The sequence below is a fragment of the Leptosomus discolor genome, chromosome 25 (genome assembly GCF_034619465.1).
Source record: "Leptosomus discolor isolate bLepDis1 chromosome 25, bLepDis1.hap2, whole genome shotgun sequence".
Lineage (NCBI taxonomy): Eukaryota > Metazoa > Chordata > Aves > Leptosomiformes > Leptosomidae > Leptosomus > Leptosomus discolor.
Window position 1 is genome coordinate 8,237,502 of NC_141415.1, and position 19,767 is coordinate 8,257,268.

The 19,767-nt window shown below is 59.9% G+C and overlaps 3 protein-coding genes across 3 annotated transcripts; all 3 read left to right on the forward strand.

The window, feature by feature from the left end:
* The first annotated feature begins 909 nt into the window (after positions 1-909).
* LOC147413756 (amine oxidase [copper-containing] 3-like) lies at positions 910-5,025 on the forward strand. Its single transcript, XM_086477970.1, has 4 exons — positions 910-2,476; positions 4,106-4,239; positions 4,412-4,541; positions 5,015-5,025. Exons 1-4 carry the CDS (start codon positions 910-912, stop codon positions 5,023-5,025), a joined length of 1,842 nt encoding a protein of 613 aa, XP_086334096.1.
* An 81-nt stretch (positions 5,026-5,106) lies between these two features.
* On the forward strand, positions 5,107-9,970 carry LOC104352707 (amine oxidase [copper-containing] 3-like). The gene is made up of 4 exons (XM_086477985.1): positions 5,107-6,676; positions 8,475-8,760; positions 8,985-9,114; positions 9,661-9,970. Exons 1-4 carry the CDS (start codon positions 5,107-5,109, stop codon positions 9,943-9,945), a joined length of 2,271 nt encoding a protein of 756 aa, XP_086334111.1. The 3' UTR covers positions 9,946-9,970.
* Positions 9,971-12,711: 2,741 nt separating this feature from the next.
* LOC104352708 (amine oxidase [copper-containing] 3) lies at positions 12,712-15,961 on the forward strand. Its single transcript, XM_086477888.1, has 4 exons — positions 12,712-14,281; positions 14,380-14,665; positions 15,377-15,506; positions 15,659-15,961. The coding sequence occupies exons 1-4, from the start codon at positions 12,712-12,714 to the stop codon at positions 15,959-15,961; spliced, it is 2,289 nt and encodes a 762-aa protein (XP_086334014.1).
* Positions 15,962-19,767: the final 3,806 nt, after the last annotated feature.

Here is a 19,767-nt window from a genome sequence, read left to right on the forward strand (position 1 = left end):
TGAGACCAGCGGAGACCTTCGGCAGGGGGGGCAGAGGGCGGTTGTCTCAGCCGTTGGTAGAACCCCTGGAGGCGGCCGCTCAGCCGGGCAGCGGTAGCCGGGCAGCACGGTGGTAGCAGGCACTGCCGCCGGCTGGATGCCGCAGCCTGGGGGTGGTTTTGTCCTTGAGGGAACTTCTCAGAAGCTGCACCTCAGTTTATCTTTGAACTGGGGGCAGAGACAAAAGCTGCGTGATGTTTCAGTGGAATGCTGGGGGATTGGTTAGCTCATAGCTGCTCAGAGGTGCAAACTAAGAACTAGTTGTTCACACTGCCCTGACTCTCGTACTGAACTACATCTCTCCGTGCCTGCCAAAGTTTCTTTACTGCTACACAGGTGGATGTGTTTTCAGCAAAGGCTTCCAGGTGGATAACATGAAAAGTAACTCTGAACTTGGAATCACGCTGCCAGGGAGCATGTTTGCAAGGAAGCAGCCTGATAAACAAGGAAATTTGGTGAGTTGCAAAGAGGTGAAATTCTGCAGTGTGGCAACAATTCCCAGCTTGTCAGAGCCTCACAGTGGTCCCAGACACCTCAGGCTGACTACAGGATCTTCGTTTTTACAGGCAGCCTCAGGAAGCGAGGTTGGACTGAAAAGTAACAGAATTATGTGAAACTTGTCTGAGTCACTGACCCTGCATCTCCACGAGTTCTTTCAGGGCACTGCTCGTGGAGGACAGAGAAGGCTGCAGCTGGGAGAGGAGATCTGCCCTTTCTGGTCACCACGAATTTCAGATCTCCTCCCCTAGCCTCTCCCAGTCTTTTGTACTTTCCGTGCTAATCCATCCAGTGCAGTGTAAACTGACAGAGGCAGCAGCTACAAACCCGGCTCTGAAAGCTGCTGTGACTGCCCCAGGACCAGCAGCAGCCATGAACATGAAAACCGTGCTCATCCTCCTCGTTCTGGCTTTAGCCACGATCTTTGCTTTAGTCTGCGTGTTGCTGACCAGGGGAAGGGCCCCCAGCAGCTGCCAGCACCAGCCCCCGGAGCAGGAGGACACTGGTGACGGCCGGAGCCTGGTCTTTGCCGATCTGACACCCGAAGAGATGGTGCAAGTGGTGCGGTACCTGCGGGGAAACCTCGGGGTGCAGCTGGTCGACGCCTCGCGAGCAAAACCCTCCGACAACTGCATCGCCTCCGTGGACATGCAGGTCCCCGCCAAGGCAGAGGTGCTGCGGTTCCTGGACGGCGGGGGGGCTCGCCCGCCCCGGGAGGCGCTGGCTGTGCTGTACTTCGGGAACCAGCCGGACCCCAACGTCACCGAGTACGTGGTGGGTCCGCTGCCGACGCCGGCGTATCACCGGGACGTGACGGTGCAGAAGTACGGGGGGAAGGTGCCGTACCACCGCAGGCCAACACTGGCTGTCGAGTACAAACAGATCGCAGGGTTTCTAAAAAGCCAAGTGTTCCCCACAGCTCCATCTTTCATGCGTCAAGTGATGGAGTACGACGGAGCCAGTCTAGCCGCCCTGACCGCCGCTCCCCGTGGATTCCAGTCTGGAGATCGGATCACCTGGTTCGCTTTGTTCCAGAACGTGAGTGGGTTCTTCGTGCACCCGGTGGGGCTGGAGGTGCTGGTGGACCACAGCAGCCTGGACATCTCCCGGTGGGCGGTGAGCAGGGTCTTCTACAACGGGCAGTACTACAGGGACATGGTTCAGCTGGAGAGCGCCTACGTGCAGGGTCGGATCAGCGTGGAGAAGGTGAGGAGAGCCCTGCGGGATGGGGACTTCTCGTCCATGAAGCCCCGAGCGCCTCCGGCCGCGCTGTTCCCTTTGCAGTACGAGCCCCAGGGTCCCCGCTACAGCGTCAGGAACAACCACGTCCTCTTCCAGGCCTGGAGCTTTGCCTTTGGGATGAGCGTGAACACGGGCCTGCGCCTGTTTGACGTCCGGCACAAGGGGGAGAGGGTCGCCTACGAGATCAGCGTCCAGGAGGCGTTGTCAGTGTACGGCTCCAACTGCCCCGGAGGGATGTCCACCAGGTACATGGACGGGAGCTTTGGCATCGGGCGCCACGCCTCCCCCTTGGTGCGAGGGGTCGACTGCCCCTATTTAGCAACGTACCTGGATGTGCACTACCTTGCTCACTCCCAGGTCTCTAGAACTAGTAAAAGTGCCCTCTGCATCTTTGAGCAGAACCTGGGCTCCCCTCTGAGGCGCCACTACTCCAACTTGCAGTCGCTCTACTACGGGGGTCTGGTCAACTCTGCGCTGGTCGTTCGATCCATTGCGACCGTGGGCAACTACGACTACGTGTGGGACTTCATCTTCTACCAGAACGGGGCCATGGAAGGCAAGGTCCAGGCCACGGGGTACGCGAGCTCGTCCTTTCTGCACGGGGATGGTCTGAGATACGGCAATAGGGTTTGGGAGCACACGCTGGGTACGGTACACACCCATTCCATCAACTATAAAGTGGACTTGGACGTGGGAGGTAGGTCTGGGTCTTTCTTTAATGTCTGCCCTGATGCTGATAAACCCCAGAGCTTTGGTGAATTGCCTCCTAGTCTGTAGGGTCCCTAACAGCTGACACCTGAACTCTGCTGTTTCACTCTCCTAACATCGTCCTTCATTGCAAAATTACTTTTCTATGTATAAAATAGTCTCTCAGTGTCACAGAGTTGAAGGCAGTAGGAATTGTCTGGGAGCTCTGTGTTCAGCCCAGGGAAAGTATGAACGGTAGGAGCTGAAAAAATGTTTGTGTTTCCTTGAGGCCTCACATCTGGCACCGTGCGTGTTGCTATAGGCATGGCCAGGCAGACAGGGAGACACAGCCCTGTCTGCAGGACTGAAGGTGTGAGCCTGCCCTTGCCGTGCCTCACGCTGCTCCTTGTAACTTGGGAAAGTCCTTTTCGTATCTCCACTGCGCTGGACTGGTGCTCTGCAGGGCTGAGCTTGTGTAGCTCTGTCCCTGCTTCTCTTTTGAGGAAACACTTGTAAGTTGGATCCTGAGTCTTGGGCTGCAAAGCCACTGCAGTGAGCCAGTGAATTCCTCTGCTCCTGCACAGAGTCACGGTTCTTGGCGGCCGATCCCTGCGGAGGGTTATTTGAGTCCAGGAGCAGCCCCTGGCTGCTCCATCTGGCGAGCTGAGCAGTGAAGAGCTGGCATCCACCCTGGCAGGCGCAGGGATGCTCAGCCTGAAAGGGCAGCTCTGCTTCCCCTTAAAGGCCACTCCAGTAACTGCAGACTGGGAAGGGGCAAAGGCAGTGGTGGCGCTGGGGACACAGACTGGCAGCATTTGGTGCTGGTTATCGAAACCTGCTCCTGTAACAGGTAGGGGAAAAATGTTTCACAACTGCACAGGACCAGAGAGATCGCTGGTAGGCAGTGGGCTGCGTCTGTACCAGCCCAAGGAGAAATGCAGCTCCAGTAACCCGCGCTGTCTCCTGGATTGCAGGGAGTAATCAGAGAACTACGTGCGTCAAGCTGCAGCTGACTCCAGTGCAAGCGTTCAGTCCTGGCACGTGTCCTCTCTCATACCTGCCTGCGATGCAGTGGTTTGTGTGGCCTCGAAAGGTGCTGCTGCTGTTGTTATGATCAAAACCAGGGCTGATACTGGTCCCCTTCCTGTAAACAAGGCTTGAAAACGTGCTAAAATACAGTTCCTGCATGGTGGCAAGGTCCTTTTCCGTGACTGCGGTGGCCCTCAGTTCCCTGCTCTGTTTACAGACCCTGAGCCCTGGCTGCTGCGAAATGCTCTTGACAAGAGTTGTGTAAAATCCCAGACTTGTTCCCCTTGGCGAGGGAGGGGAGCCCTGTCCCGAGCAGCAGGGCTCGGGGCCATGCAGGGTGCTCGAGAAGCAACCTGCAGGATCCCCACCTTCCGAGCACAGGGAAGGCAAAACTGCAGCACAGCAAAAATGAGTCATCTCCCACAGGTTTCTTGGATCCCGATCTGAGACTGGTGTGGGACCTGCAGGGAAAAAGGGCAATTATTTCCTGGCTGGGAGTGGGAATGAAAACATAAGTTCTTAAATTAACATGATCGCAAAAGTGGTAAATTGATACAGTGCTGCAGTGGTTTCAGCCCCTCCTGCCTGTGCCTCAAACTGTCTCCACCAGAAGGGTGTGGAGTGGACCCGGTCTCAAGAAAGCTGTCCTCGGCTGCCGGTGATATATCGCTGCTGGGGCTGGGCGCAGCGGGGCTGCCCTTGCAGAAGCTGGTGGCCATGCAGGAGCAGCCGCCTCACACTGCGGTGAGGTGGCCCCGGCCCCAGGCTCGCTTCTCTCCTCGCCAGGGAAGGTCCATCGTGTGGTCAGGAGTACCAAACAGCTTCCCAACAGTAACCATTTCTGTCCGTGATGGCTCTTGTCCAAGGACTGTGTTGGCTGGAGGGGGACAGATGTGTCCTGTTCGTCGTCCTGCAGCCTCTGCTCTTCCTGGTGCAGCCGCCTCAGGTGCTGCCAGGGGTTCAGCGAGAGCTGCCTGTTCTGGCCAGGGAGCTTCCTCCCGTCTCGGCTAGTCTTCCCACAGCTGGAGGCAGGCTGGAGCTGCCAGGTCCCTTCCCTCAGGGTTGGGAGAGTCTTGGAGGTGACAGAATGGCAACAGGAAGAACTGGCATGTGGAGGTGCTGGGGAGCCGGTGGGTCTTGGGCTCCCCTGGAGTGCCAGCCTAGACCGGCCCTTCAGCAGAGAGGGGCTGGTCTCAGGGCAATGGGGTGTAGAAAGACCCGGCTGGATGAGCCTGTCCCTGTGGCATCGCTGCGCTCCCGCATCAGATGGGATCTTCTGGGAGAAGCAAAGGCCCTTGGGCAGACCGAGGCTGGGGCTCTTTGTGGTGTCACCCTGCAGCAGAGAAACCCTTCAGTAGTTTGGGAAGTGAGTCAGGCAGTGGCTCCCCAGCTGGCTTTGTCCGTGTGTCTGGGGTGGGGAGGAAACAGGCTGAACTGGCTGGGACCTGTGATCTCTTGGAGTCCCCTGCGAGCTACAGGCTCCCTCCCCACCTCACAAGCAACGCCTTTACGCCCACAGTTGGCATCTGAATTAAGAGCCTGGTCTGCAGATGAGGGACGTATTCTGGATGCTGCAGCTGAACCCCGTGCACTGTCTCTGCACTCGGAGAGATGAACCCCAAACTCCCCTACATTTTCCTGGTCGGGGCTGCGGTGACAATCTTCATTCTCTCCTGCGTGCTGCTGAGCAGGGGCAGGCAGTCACCCAGCTGTGAATCCCAGCCCCGCGTCGTGGAGAAGACAGGATCCATGAGCCAGAGCCTGGTCTTTGCCGATCTGACACCCGAAGAGATGGTGCAAGTGGTGCGGTACCTGCGGGGAAACCTCGGGGTGCAGCTGGTCGACGCCTCGCGAGCAAAACCTTCCGACAACTGCATCGCCTCCGTGGACGTGCAGGTCCCCGCCAAGGCAGAGGTGCTGCGGTTCCTGGACGGTGGGGGGGCTCGCCCGCCCCGGGAGGCGCTGGCTGTGCTGTACTTCGGGAACCAGCCGGACCCCAACGTCACCGAGTACGTGGTGGGTCCGCTGCCGACACCGGCGTATCACCGGGACGTGACGGTGCAGAAGTACGGGGGGAAGGTGCCGTACCACCGCAGACCGATGCTGAGCAGTGAGTACGAGCAGGTGGGAGCGTTATTGGAGACGGTGGCATTTGCTGCAGCCCCAACCTTCCTGAAAGAAGTCATTGAGTACGATGGCACCAACGTGGCATTTCAGACCACAGCCCCTCCCGGGTTCCAGTCTGGAGACCGTAAGTCCTGGTTCACCGTGTTCCAGAACGTGAGCGGGTTCTTCGTGCACCCGGTGGGGCTGGAGGTGCTGGTGGACCACAGCAGCCTGGACATCTCCCGGTGGGCGGTGAGCAGGGTCTTCTACAACGGGCAGTACTACAGGGACATGGTTCAGCTGGAGAGCGCCTACGTGCAGGGTCGGATCAGCGTGGAGAAGGTGAGGAGAGCCCCGCGGGATGGGGACTTCTCGTCCATGAAGCCCCGAGCGCCTCCGGCCGCGCTGTTCCCTTTGCAGTACGAGCCCCAGGGTCCCCGCTACAGCGTCAGGAGCAACCACGTCCTCTTCCAGGCCTGGAGCTTTGCCTTTGGGATGAGCGTGAACACGGGCCTGCGCCTGTTTGACGTCCGGCACAAGGGGGAGAGGGTCGCCTACGAGATCAGCGTCCAGGAGGCGTTGTCAGTGTACGGCTCCAACTGCCCCGGAGGGATGTCCACCAGGTACATGGACGGGAGCTTTGGCATCGGGCGCCACGCCTCCCCCTTGGTGCGAGGGGTCGACTGCCCGTACTCGGCCACCTATGTCGACACACACTCTCTGTCTGAGACCCTGAGGCCCAGCAAGAGAAAGGCTTCCCTCTGCATCTTTGAGCAGAACCTGGGCTCCCCTCTGAGGCGCCACTACTCCAACTTGCAGTCGCTCTACTACGGGGGGCTGGTCAACTCTGCACTGGTCGTTCGATCCATTGCGACCGTAGGCAACCATGACTACGTGTGGGACTTCATCTTCTACCAGAACGGGGCCATGGAAGGCAAGGTCCAGGCCACGGGGTACGCGAGCTCGTCCTTTCTGCACGGGGATGGTCTGAGATACGGCAATAGGGTTTGGGAGCACACGCTGGGTACGATACGCACCCATTCCTTCAACTATAAAGTGGACTTGGACGTGGGAGGTAGGTCTGGGTCTTGTCTCTCCTTTGTGGCCCCCCCCCCCCCCCCCCCCCGCCCAGTACTTTTAGACTCCCAAAAATCGACATTTTTTGTTCCTTATACAGATTTTGTTCCTGTGTGTGGGGTGGGATGGGGTGGTCAAACAGAGCTGCCTCCCTTCTCTTTTGAGAGCAGTGAAAAGCTGTTGTGATACAGGGGTAGGTTCCCGCTCTGTCCCCTGTGCACTTACCCCAAAGTGCCGTGCAGAGCTGTGGCTTCCTGGGCTGGGTAATGCCAGCACCACCTCATGCCCAGCCCCTGCCCCTAATGGGAAGGGGTCCTTCCCCTCCTGCCTGGGCAGACCAACCCAGCCCCGACCCTGCCCTGTTGGCCTCAATGCCTCCAGGGCTCTGCAGAAGTTGGGATTTTTCCCGCTGGCGCCTTGCCCCCATCCAGAGCCCCAAATGACAGTTAGAGTCGACCAAGCTGGTTGCTTGGGGTGTGGTTTCCAGCTCGCATTCCTGCTTCCTACAGCTCTGTCGAGCTGCTCCTGCTGCTCATGTGCGAGTGGGGCGGGCAGCTGCCCTCTCCATAGGGCTGCGGGCACAGCAGGCAGAGGCCGGGCAGGCGGCCAGCTCTGAGCTTACAGCTCTGCTGCGTTCTTCCAGGGGTACAAGGGATCCTTTGCTCACAGCAGCAACTGGAGCATCAGCTGCAGTTTTCCCAGTCTTCCCCCACCATTTATGCCACAAATCTGTCCTCTCACTCCTGCTGAAATTGCATTTGCTGCATGCTCCTGCCATCTATTAAAAATCTCCCAATTTCCTTTTAATTGGGAAACACAAATGCAAAGACTGTTCCATGTGGTTTTAGGATGACTTTTGAGTACTTAGGTAAAAATCGGGGATGGCAAAACTGCAAGAACAGGGAAAAGGCAGATGAAATCTGACTGTCACTGCTGTCGCTGGAAGGGGAGATTTGGGGTTAGAAGTTTTGTTCACATCAGAAAAGGGCAGAAAATGAGCACAGTGGGGGTTGCCTGGCGTGGATCGTCTTCCGCGCGGCTCTGGCTCTGGTGCTGACCTCGACGGCAGCCCCGGGGCTCAGGCCCAAGGCGCTGCTCAAACCTTCCAGGTTGGCCAGAGGTTCAGCTCTGAAACGGCCTTTACACAAGCTGGAAACTCGCGCAGGGCCGAGGGGAGGGTGTTACACCATGCGCTTTAGCCGGGACAGGCAGCGGGTGCCAAGCACCGGCCCCTCTGCCACAGCCGTGCCGGCACTGGCCATCGAGCGCTCTCGGCTGGCTCTTTGCGATCCTGTCCCTGGATTTATTTGCTCTTGCGCCCCTCTTCTTTGTGGAAAAACCTGAGCTGCGCAGCACTGCTCCAGTTCTGTGATGTGCAAATATGCTCAGAGCCTGGGCTCTTCCTGGTGCTTTCCAGCTCGTGGGACACACGCTGACGAGCACAGACACAGTGCCTGGGCTGTCAGGCGCTTGAGTTAATCAGACTGTGCTGGCACTGGGAAGCAAACTTGTTCTTCTGTCCCTCACAGAGGGTGAGAGTCCCTGTGGATAGTGGTGTCTGCCACAGCGTGGTGTTGTCTGGGTCAGACAAACGTGCAGTCGTACAGCCGCCGCTGAACATACACAACATACAGTCACGGCGCAGTGGAGCTGCGGGGCGGGAACGGCTCTCATGGGCAGGAGCTGGCGCTCAGAGCCCGGGGTGAGGGAAGGGAGGATGGGGGAGCGTGAGCTCTGGTTGCAGTGATGTCTGTGGGGAGCCGGGGGCTGCTCCTCAGTGACTTTTTGTTTTGCAGGGGTGAAAAACTCCCTGGTGGCCCATGACATGGCGTTTGAGATGGCGCGGGCTCCCTGGAGCCTGGAGCAGCAGATAGAGCGGCCACGACTCACCAAGAAAGTCCTGGACACAGAGGACCAGGCTGCCTTCCGGCTCCAGTCGAAGATGCCCAGATACATCTACTTTGCGGCCAACAGCAAAAACAAGTGGGGCCACCAGCGTGGTTACAGGATCCAGATCACCAGCTTTGCGGGGGACCATGTCCCTGAAGCCAGCTCCATGGAGAGGGCCATCAGCTGGGCAAGGTCAGGCTGCTCTGACTGGGACGGCAGGTTCTCAGAGACACCCCTAGGCCTGCTGGCTGGGAGGCATCGCATGGGTGTGCCTTGGTAGGGAGGCACAAGGAAAAGGCTCTCCTGGCCTGGGGTTGCTCCGTGGGAGCAGGCTTGTGCTCTGCAGACTCTGGGGAGCTGGCTTCTAGCTCTGCCCTGCCCCAGGGGGCTGCTCCTGTCTCATCTCTTCTCCTCAGGTACCAGCTGGCCGTCACCAGGCGGAAGGAGGAGGAGCCCACCAGCACCAGCATCTACAACCAGAACGACCCCTGGACGCCCACTGTCGCCTTTGCCGACTTCATCAACAACGAGACCATCACCAACGAGGTGGGCCAGGCTCCCCTGGGCTGGAGCTGTAATACCCAGCCCCAGTCTGAGCGGGGGCCCCAGAGCTGCCCCAGGGGCTGAGCGACCCCGGCATCACCCGCAGGACAGCGGGCTCAGCTGGGAGAGCAGCAGCTCCAGGGAATGAGGAGAGCGGGTCTGAGCATCCCCTTTTCTGTGTGTCTGTGTGATGCTTTGGTCAGAGCACGCAGCTCGGAGTGCAGAGCAGGAGCCTGTTTCTCCCTATGGAGAAATGCTGGCAAAACGTCAGGAAAATCTCTGCGACGCCAGAGCTTGGCTGCGGGGGTCAGGGCAAGGGCCCTTCTGCTGGGCAGACCTCTGCAGCCATGGCTGCGGGCAGGTCTTTGGGGAAGGGAGGGGATCTTTCCCAGGAGGTGGGAGCTCGGTGCGTGGGAACGTGGCCGCGCTGGTGCCGGTGGAGGTCCCCTCCTGCTCTCCTGTAACTTTCCATGGCCCCCGCGCAGGTTTCGGTCGCTGCCGCTGCAGGCTTCTGAAATAACTGCAGTCTTGTGGCTCTCCCCTGCCTAGGACCTGGTCGCCTGGATAACCACTGGTTTCCTTCACATCCCACACTCTGAGGATATTCCCAACACTGTGACGGTGGGAAACTCGGTCGGCTTTCTCCTGAGACCCTACAACTACTATGATCTGGACCCCTCTATATACTCACATGACGGTGTGTTTTTCACCAGTGAGCAGGACTTCATGGCGTGTGACATCAACCCCATTGCATGCCTGCCCAAAACTGCCTCTTGTTTGCCAAACTTCCCCTTGTTCACCTATGACGGTTTCCAAAATATGAGCCGGCTTTAATGCTACGGAACAGTGTTAGCGGACAGTCAGAGACGCTATGTTGACTGTTCTGTCTCAGATTTTCAGTTTTTCAGTGAAGTTGTCTCAATTTCCAGTTGTGCAATGACTTCACTTTTCATCATTGCTTTTAAAATAGTGCTTTTTAAAAGGGAAGCGTAATCTTCCTGGCATGATGCCAGAAGGGAGTCTACATTATCTCTGTTAGTTGCTGAATTTGAGTCTGTTGCAGGAGGCAAGTGAGGAGAAAATCCTGTTCCTCTGCTGTAGAAGCAAGCGCTGTGTAGTGCCTATCTCAGGTTAAAAAAATTAAGATGGATCTAGTCCAGTGCTCTCCTGGGTGTCTTGTTCTTACGACTCACAGCAGCGTCTGCTTGGGGGACGATGCTGCGTCTCCGCCGTGTTTCCTGCATCCACAAACCAGCCCAGCAGCCAGGCTCTGGTGCCTGTCCGGGCATGGGGACGCTCCAGCCAGAGGGCAGGAGGGACGGGCTGGGGAGCCCTGGGGCTCTGCGGGGAGGACCAAGGCTGGCACTGGCACCGAGCTCTGCGGGTGCTTGGGGTGAGGCTGGGGACAGGGCGAGGACCTGCTGGGCTGCAGTTCTGGGGCACTCGCCGCTGGGTGCAGGCGAGGGGAGCGGAGGGCCCTGTGGCAGGGATGGGTCTCGCTGTCCCTGCGCCAGCACCGTCCCCACGGGTGCCTCTGCGTGAACCAGCCCAACCTCAGCCCCACAGGCAGCGCGTGGGCCATCGCAGCCCGACGCTGGCTGGGTTCACCCAAGAGCCCCCCAGGCTCGACCCAGGGCACGGGAGCCGCGCGGCTGCTGGCGGTGCAGCACGGCCGGTGCTGCTGCCTGTTTGCCAGGGTGCGGGGTGGGCGCTGGAGCCCTCGTCCCCCTCCTTGCAGCCCTGTCTGTGCCAGGACGTAGCCCAGGACCAGGAGGCACCTCTGGGGGGATGACAAGTGGCTGTCCCCTCCCTCCCTCCCAGCTGCAGGACTGGTGCCTTCACACGCGTGGGGTTGTTGGCATCAGCGTGCGATGCTGCCGTGTCTCCGCGTGGGCTGTAGAGGCGTGTCACGGTAAAGGGCAAAGGACTTCAGCAGAAAATAAACCCCCTTGCTTTCCAGCTTGTCCTCAAATATCAGAGGGGCTGGGGGTGGCTGGACTTAGATTCTGAGTGAGCCCAATTCGGCTCGAGGAGTCCGATCCCGTCCGATATCAGTCTAGCAGCACTAACAGCTCATGTGGCTGGATTGATAATTGAGCTATCAATTAGCTATCAAGCTAATTACGGAGTCCCTGCGCCATCAGTCTAGTGGCGCTCAACAAAACTATCTCGGCCACGTGTAGGAGTGTGGTCACGTTCACAAGAGCTCACACGGCTGGATTAATGATTGTGCAGTTTGTTAGCGCAGCGACAGGCATACAAGTTCTTTGGATGGCCGGCGATAAATTCGCTGTCTGCAAAGCATGTGAGAGTTTAGGTGAGAATAACACAGCCTGGCTGTACAGCATGCTAAGCCATGAAAGCAACTCTATAGAGACTTCTAACTTTCCTGGGGAGCACTCGGTGTAACGAGTGCTTGAGTCTTACCCAAAGGCGTCCCCACGGGGGGGGAAGAGCAGCTCAGCCTGTCGACTGATCCCAGAAGTCTAAGATGGTCCTTGACCTGTCATCGATGGCATCTTCCCTAACATCCTTCTCTCACAGGCCATTTTTATGCTTTTTTTTTTTTTTTTACCTTTCAGGTGGAGCTTGAGTGGCTCTAGTCATACATACCTTTGTTACGATTGGTGTAAAATTCTCTCGCTTTGCTTTTGAAGATATAGGCTAAAGAAATTCAGGGCGCAGGCCCAGTGAGGGGTGGTCACACCTTGAAGACAGGTAGCTTTTGGGATGGAGGTGCGTTTTGGTATTACAGTGAGATTATAATGAGCAAAGTTCACCCAAGGACAGTATTTTGTCAAAAACTGACAGTGTTGGCCCAGGGTATCAAGTATGCAGCTTATCAGTTCCATGGTACCACCAGTTCCCCATCATGGCGGTGAATCAGTCTGGCCGCAGTGATTTCGCTCTGCTCCACCCTCTGCGTGTTCTCTCTCAGAGTCAGCACTTCGAGCTCCCCTCGTGTTGCCAACACCCAAGGCTGCCTGGGGAACTTCCGTGAAATGGGTTCCCCACGTACCCGCTGCACCCTGTTCTGTACCTTTCCTTAATGTGTGAACAACACTGTGCCTTTAATGTAAGTTTAATTTCCAAGTCACCTCCAGCAATTATTCCACAAGTCGTCGCTGGTGATGGCAGGGCTGCAGCAGGATGGGGCCACGGTGCTGCGCTTCGCAGTGCTCTGCGCTGAGGAGCGTCGTCCTTGCGGCCTCTGCTGCCTGCCCGGCTGTTTGCCGCTGCGAGGTTAAGAGGCAGAGCTGCGGGGAGATGCATTTGTCCTCTCCAAGGTCTGCAGTGCAGCGTGTGGGACAAGAGGGGAAGGGCAGATGCAGAAGCATTAAGTTTACTTCAGATTATGACCTGCTGGGGGAAGCAGAGCAAAGTTGCCTTTTATGGTTCCCAGCAAATCCTGGGCACGTCTGAGAACATCCCCCTGCGCCCTCCCTGCGAGCTCCTCCAGGCTCTTCCCTGTTGAGAAAACGGGAGAAAAAAACAAACCCAACCAAACCCAGCCCCTTCTGTCGACAAGTCGCTGGGAGGATTCTGCAGCTGGAAACCTGCCCTGCCAGACTGCGGGAGCTCTCAGGACCAGCAGCAGCCATGAACATGAAAACCGTGCTCATCCTCCTCGTTCTGGCTTTAGCCACGATCTTTGCTTTAGTCTGTGTGTTGCTGACCAGGGGAAGGGCCCCCAGCAGCTGCCAGCACCAGCCCCCGGAGCAGGAGGACACTGGTGACGGCCGGAGCCTGGTCTTTGCCGATCTGACACCCGAAGAGATGGTGCAAGTGGTGCGGTACCTGCGGGGAAACCTCGGGGTGCAGCTGGTCGACGCCTCGCGAGCAAAACCTTCCGACAACTGCATCGCCTCCGTGGACGTGCAGGTCCCCGCCAAGGCAGAGGTGCTGCGGTTCCTGGACGGTGGGGGGGCTCGCCCGCCCCGGGAGGCGCTGGCTGTGCTGTACTTCGGGAACCAGCCGGACCCCAACGTCACCGAGTACGTGGTGGGTCCGCTGCCGACGCCGGCGTATCACCGGGACGTGACGGTGCAGAAGTACGGGGGGAAGGTGCCGTACCACCGCAGACCCGTTACCATCAAGGAGTACATGGATATCAACGTCCTCATCCAGCGGGAGCTCAGAAAGGCACCGCGCTTCCTCACCGAGTGCTGTGAGTCCGATGGGACTGACCTGGCCAGCCTCACAACAGCCCCGCGGGGCTTCAAGTCCGGTGATCGTGCAACCTGGTTTGTCCTCTTCCACAGTGTGGCCGGCACCGGCTACTACCTCTCACCGGTGGGGCTGGAGGTGCTGGTGGAGCACGGGGACCTCCACGTCTCCCGCTGGCAGCTGCGCCAAGTCTTCTACAACGGCCAGTACTTTGCTAGCACGGGGGATCTGGAAGACGCGTTTGTGGCCGACTTGCTGAAGGTCGTCAAGATCAAGAAGCCCCAGGCTGAAGCGGTGCTGGGCTCGATGAGACCCCGGCGCCCGCCCGGGTCCCTGGGCCCACTGCAGTACGAGCCCCAGGGTCCCCGCTACAGCGTCAAGGACAACCGCGTCACCTTCCAGGGCTGGAGCATCGCCTTCGGCATGAACCCCAACTCCGGCCCACGCCTCTTTGACATCAGGTACCGTGGGCAGAGGATCGTCTACGAGCTGAGTCTGCAGGAAGCCTTAGCCCTGTACGGCTCCAACTGCCCTGGGGGCATGTCGACCCGCTACCTCGATGGGAGCTTCGGCATCGGCAGGTTTGCCTACGAGCTTGTCCGGGGCCTCGACTGCCCCTACACGGCGACCTACGTGGACCAGCACTACCTGGTGGAGTCGGAGACCCCCAAAACCAACGAGAACTCGCTCTGCATTTTTGAGCATGATGCTGCCCTCCCTCTGCGGCGCCACTTCTCTGACTTACAGTCCTTGTACTACGGCGGGCTGCAGAAAACCACCCTGGTCATCCGTGCCATCTCCACTCTCATCAACTACGACTACATCTGGGACTTCATGTTCCATGGTAGCGGGGCCATCGAGGTCCGGGTCCATGCCACCGGCTACATTAGCTCCTCATTCCTCCATGGCCAAGGCACCAACTACGGCAACAAGGTTGGGCCCCACACGCTGGGGACGATGCACCTCCACCACATCCACTACAAGGTGGACCTGGATGTTGACGGTAGGTCTGGGCACCTTTATGTGTGGCCGCCATTCACTGTGGGCTGTGGCTCTGCCCAGGGTGCAGAGCTCGAGAGGGTTTTCCCTTCTGCTTCACAGGACAGTTGAACTCCCTGGAGACCCAGGACATGGGGTACGAGCTCGTGAAAGAACCCTGGAGCATGCAGAACACCATTGAGCGGCCGTACCTCCGCAGGAAAAGGCTGGAGAGGGAGGACGAGGCAGCTTTCTGGCTCAATGCCCCCATGCCCCGCTACATCTCCTTTGCCAGTCCCAGGTCCAACAAGTGGGGGCATCTGCGCAGCTACCGGATCCAGATCACCAGCTTCGCTGGGGAGCACCTCCCCACCAGCAGCCCCATGGAGAGGTCCATCAGCTGGGGCAGGTGGGTGCCAGGGTCCCAGCAGAGAGGGGGCTGCTGGCTCCCAGCAAGCCTGTGCTAGGCTGCAGGGAAGGGTTAAACAGCCAACATGCTTATTTTTTGCCTCTGAAAATCCCTTGAAAAGTTGCTCAATGACATCTGTTCTTAGTAGTTCACAGGCAGGAATCTGACCCCAGATAAGATTAATTTAGAGAAATCACATGTGTTTTTCCCTGTGAGAGCAACCAGGCTGTAGGACGAGCTCCCAAGGCAGCACTGGCATCCCCAGGTCTTGACATCTTCATGTGAGGACAGAATGCCTTTTGGAAAGTGCTTGGGATGAGCACAGAACTGTCCCACTGCCAGGGTGGAATTCAGCGGCTCACGCTCTGGGGGAGGCTGTGGGAGTTAAAAGCGGTTGTGGCTGAAGTGAGTGTGTTGGGCAGTGAGCAGCACCGTCTGCGCCTGGACGTGTTCGTGTTTCCTGGCCTTGGCGGAGCAGCTGTGGGCAGTGAGTGATCCCCTGCAAGCCCGAGGGTGCCAGGGCCGCTGCCTGTCGCTGCCATGCTGGTCCCTGCCAGCCCTTTCCCTCCCTGACCCACGACAGACCAGGTTCCCCAGCATTGCCAGGGATGCATCCAGCCCCAGTTAGCCAGTGCATCCCCAGGCAGTGATGCCGTGGCTGCCCTGCCCCATGCCGGCAGGGACGAGCCCCTCTGCTCCCCGTCCTGGCAGGTACCAGCTGGCCGTCACCCAGCGGAAGGAGAAGGAGCCCACCAGCACCAGCATCTACAACCAGAACGACCCCTGGACACCCACCGTTGCCTTCGCTGACTTCATCAACAACGAGACCATCACCAACAAGGTGAGCTGGGGTCCCCTGAGCAGAGGGAACATGAGTACTGCGGGTGCCGACCCGGCCAGAGGCTTCACCTGCCCCATGGCCAAACTGGGCGGCTGCTGGGCTGGAAGGGACCCACTCGGTCTGACGGGTCATCTGGCTCCCCTCCTGCCCAGGACTTGGTCGCCTGGATCTCTGTGGGATTCCTGCATGTCCCCCATGCTGAAGATGTCCCCAACACGGTGACCGTGGGGAACGGCGTCGGCTTTTTCCTGAGGCCCTACAACTACTTTGACGAGGACCCCTCGGTGGACTCGCCCAACAGCATCTACTTCAGCAGCGAGCAGGATGCCGGGGCATGCGGGGCCAACCCCCTCGCTTGCCTGGCCCCCGCCGCCACCTGCGCCCCCCACCTGCCCCCCTTCCGCTATGGGGGCTTCGTCAACCTCAGCCTGGCACCGCCACCCGGCGGGCTCTGATGGAGCCAGGGCCACTGCTGCCCCCGTCCCTGCTGCCCCCATCCCTGACGGTGCGGGCGCTCCGTGCCCAACCATCGGGTGAGTCCTTGGAGGGGCTCTGCCGCCACACCGGGACCTGCCCACCCCGTGGCTGGGATGTCGCATGCTCAGGGTCAGGTTTTCAGAGGAGCTCAGCTCCCATTTTGGTACCACAACGCTGCCAGAGATGGACTCAAAGCCTCTGAAAAACGGCCCCTAGGAGCGATTTTTGGAGACTCCATCCAGGATTCTGCCCAAAGTGCTGTGGGGTGCCCATGGCCGCTCTCCTTCTCTGGGACTGGGGTTCCCACCACCTCCCCAGGGTAGGTTGGTGCACGCAGGGTGATGGTGCTGGCCGGGGCTTGGCACTGCACAAAGCCACAGCTCCCCATAGAGCCAGCTCCACGCTGAGGTTTTGCCCAGGATGGCGGGAGTGGGCAGCGTGGTGGCCGCTGTGGCCTGGCCACAGCCCCGGGGGTGTTGGGCCGCAAGGAGAAGTGTCATTCCCCAGGCTGGGCTGCCCCACGTTCACCCTTCCACAATAAACAGGCACTTGGGTGCTTTTTCTGACCAAACTGTTGCGTAGCTCATGGGTGCTGCTGCGGCTCCTGCAGCTGGTGGCCAGAGCCCCGGCGCTGTCGGTGCTGCAGGTGACGGTGCCCTGTGACAGATGGTGCAAGGGCTGCGGGGCCGGTGCAGCACCCGGCACGGCAGCGCGAGCCTACACTGGCCGTGCTCTTGGACCCCGGGTGCTGGCAGGAGGCTCCTGCCGGGGAATACGGGACAAACAAGGGAGTTAATGTGTAACGGCTGTGCCGAGCCGCACTAATCGGTTCTGGCCTTGGCTGCTGCCCGGCGCGCTCGGCCCCTGCCGGTGCGGGGACCCTTGCTCCATGCCCCCAGCTGCGTGCACAGCCCTGGGCTGTGGGATCCTGCAGCCACTGGAGCCCATCCCCGCTGCACCAGGCTGGGCTGGGGACACTGAGGGGCTTGGTGAGGGCGGTTCAGCTCCAGCATCGTGGCCTGGCCCTGGCATGTGGCTGTAGATGCAAGCGCTGGCCAACATGTCCCCGGGGGCATGGTGGACATCCATCCCCTCTTGAGCCCTCGCCGTGTGAGCTGGGTCTGCCCAGGGCCACGCTGCGATGGGCTCGATAAGCCCTAACAGCAGCGGCACGTCCCCCCTGGAGCCAGCTCGGCTCGCTGCAGGGCAGGGAAGGGGTGTTGGGCAGCAGTGGGCAGCTGGGGACATGGCTCAGTGCGAGGCTGCAGTGGTCCCTGGGTGCCCTGGAGTGACAGCAGGGGCTGTGCCCCAGAGGCCCTTCCCGGGGCCAGGGGGAGCAGGCAGGACGCTCCCTGCAAGGGGAAGGTCGCAGCCGGCCGGGTCCCTGCCCGCCGCCCTGTGCCCACATGTTTGCGAGTGCCGCCTGGACTCTGCCCGCTCACTGACGCAGGCGACACCAGACGTGCTCCCATGCTGGCAGCGACCCAGCTCGCTGCCCAGTGCCCGGCCCAGCAGGCTGGGAACTTTCTGGATGAAACGTTGTCACCGCGTGCGGCACGTTACGTTACGGCACCCGCGTGCGCTGCGCCTCCCGTAGCTGCATCCGGCACCTTGGGAATCGTGGGGACATCGTGTCCCAGAGCCGGCCTCTGCCGCCGCAGGCACGTAGCTCTCGGGCTGCCAGCTGATCCCAGGCTCACTGTGCACGGACGCCGGTGCCGAAATAAAGCGCCCCAGCCTGTCCCTGTTCCTCCCCTGGGAAAGCCCCCCCGGCCAGTTTGCCATGCACGTCCCTGGCCAGTGGTGCTGCCAGCGCGGCTGCCCAGTGCAGGGGATGAGCTGGAGCCTGGCATGGTGCTCCCAGAGCCAGCGGTCAAACCCTCCAGGCTGTAAAACCCCGTGGTGCCCAGGAGGTCGGCAGCATCCACCGCCCTGTCCTGCCCTGGCTCTGCGTGGCAGCTGTGCAGCCAGGGATTTACCCGGAGCGCAGGGCATGGAGCTGGCACTGGGAAACCTCCACTGTGCGGACCCCAGCAGCAGCTCTGGCACAGACCTGCCCCACGGCACGTACAGCCTGGCTGCTGCACAGGGGGATGCTGGACCGTGCCGCTCCGTCAGCAGCACGGCTCCGCTGGCAGCGCTTTGTGCACGGTCCTGCACCGCGCCGGCCCCCGCCGTGCTGGGAGGGAGGAGGTGGCTGCTCCTGTCCTGTTTCCCAGCCTCTCCCTGCTGTGGCCCCAGTTTTTCTGCAGTGACTCTTTCCAAGGGGACTGGAGCATGTTAGTCCCCATCCCCCAACACCTTTTGCCCCCATTTTCTGCTGTGAAATCTCTCGGGGAGAATTTATTGCTGACTGTTTCAAAATATTTTTGACTCAGAAGCCAAGTCTGTTGCATTCCTTCATGCTGGCCAAAGCCACTCTTGGTTGAGGACCCTGGGAATGAGCTGTTGGGGAATTTGTTTTTCAAGAGTAATCCCATTTCTATGCAAACTTCTGCTTTGTTGGGTTTTTTTGTAGGTTGGGAGCTCAGTCCGGGGGCTTGGACGCCTGGGTCCATCTCCCCTGGGCTAGTGAGGCCAGGCCAGAAAGGACACGCCTGTGGCCAGGGCTGATCCTGTGGCGTTTCCACTGCTCCTCTCCCAGGAGCTCGACTTTCCTCTCTCCTTCACGTGCATTTCCAGTTCACTGACGGCAGCTGGGAAACTGCGGCTCACTCAGCAGGACCTGTATGAGCCCCCGGTGCTGCCTCCCCCCGTGCGCAGCCCTGGCCACCTCGGGGCTCCCCTGGATCCACCCCCCAGCACAGCGAGGCTGCCCCAGCCGCACTCCATCCCTGGAGATGGAGTTGGATCAGGTCATCCTAGGCCAAGAATGCTGAGTGCAGGGTCAGGCTTTAGCTGTGCCCACGTTTGCCTTTGCCTGGGAGCGTCAGCCCTGGCCTGAAGCGAGGACACCAGGACTGATCCCAGCTGCTGCCGCCTGACGGGCAGCTCTGCGGGGCCAAGGACAAACTGCCCGCAGAGCACGCACGTTGCTGCTCTGGGACAGCAGATCTGCCCTGGCAGCCCCAGCCTTGCGAGGCAGATCTCGGCAGATCTCTAGTCATCCAACCGCCTTCACCGCACAGGCGTTTGCAGACACCATCCCTCTTCCGTGGCCTGGCAGCTCCCAGAGCAGTCATGCCTGTATCCCAGGGAGGAAGTTTTGCTGTCTTTTTGCCTGTTAGACCTTGGGGCTACGTGCAGGCAGGGGGGCAGGGTGCTGCCTGCAGCCCCGCTGCGCAGAGCCGGCTGTCTGCAGGCAGGACTCGGTGCTGGACACGACCTCTGCCTGCTCCGCACCCTGGCAAACGGCACACGGGTAGCGGTTCAAGGGTCTTGACCTGGACTTTCTCGAGGAGGGAGATAAGTAATGCCTTTTCACTGGCTGCTAATCATTAACGCCTCATTGCCTGCTCCCCCACGAACCGGCACCTGCCTGGTTTGCCGGCAGGCCCTGGCTGGGCACCCCGTGCTGCTGCTGCGGGGCTGCGTGTCCATGCACCAGCAGCCTCCATGGCCGGCCAGAGCTGGGGAAGGAGGTTTCTGCTGCCGGGCTGACCCTGTGTCCTCAGGCTCCTGGAAACAGCTCTCCGTGTCACTCATTCACCGTTACCTCCTGGGGAGGAACAGGATGATAAAGCTGTGGCGCCGGCACTGCTGCCAGCTACAGCGCAGCGTGGCCGGAAAAGGCCACGGGCAGGGACCTGGCACCAGTGGGACGAGCAGCGTGTTCAGCTCCGTC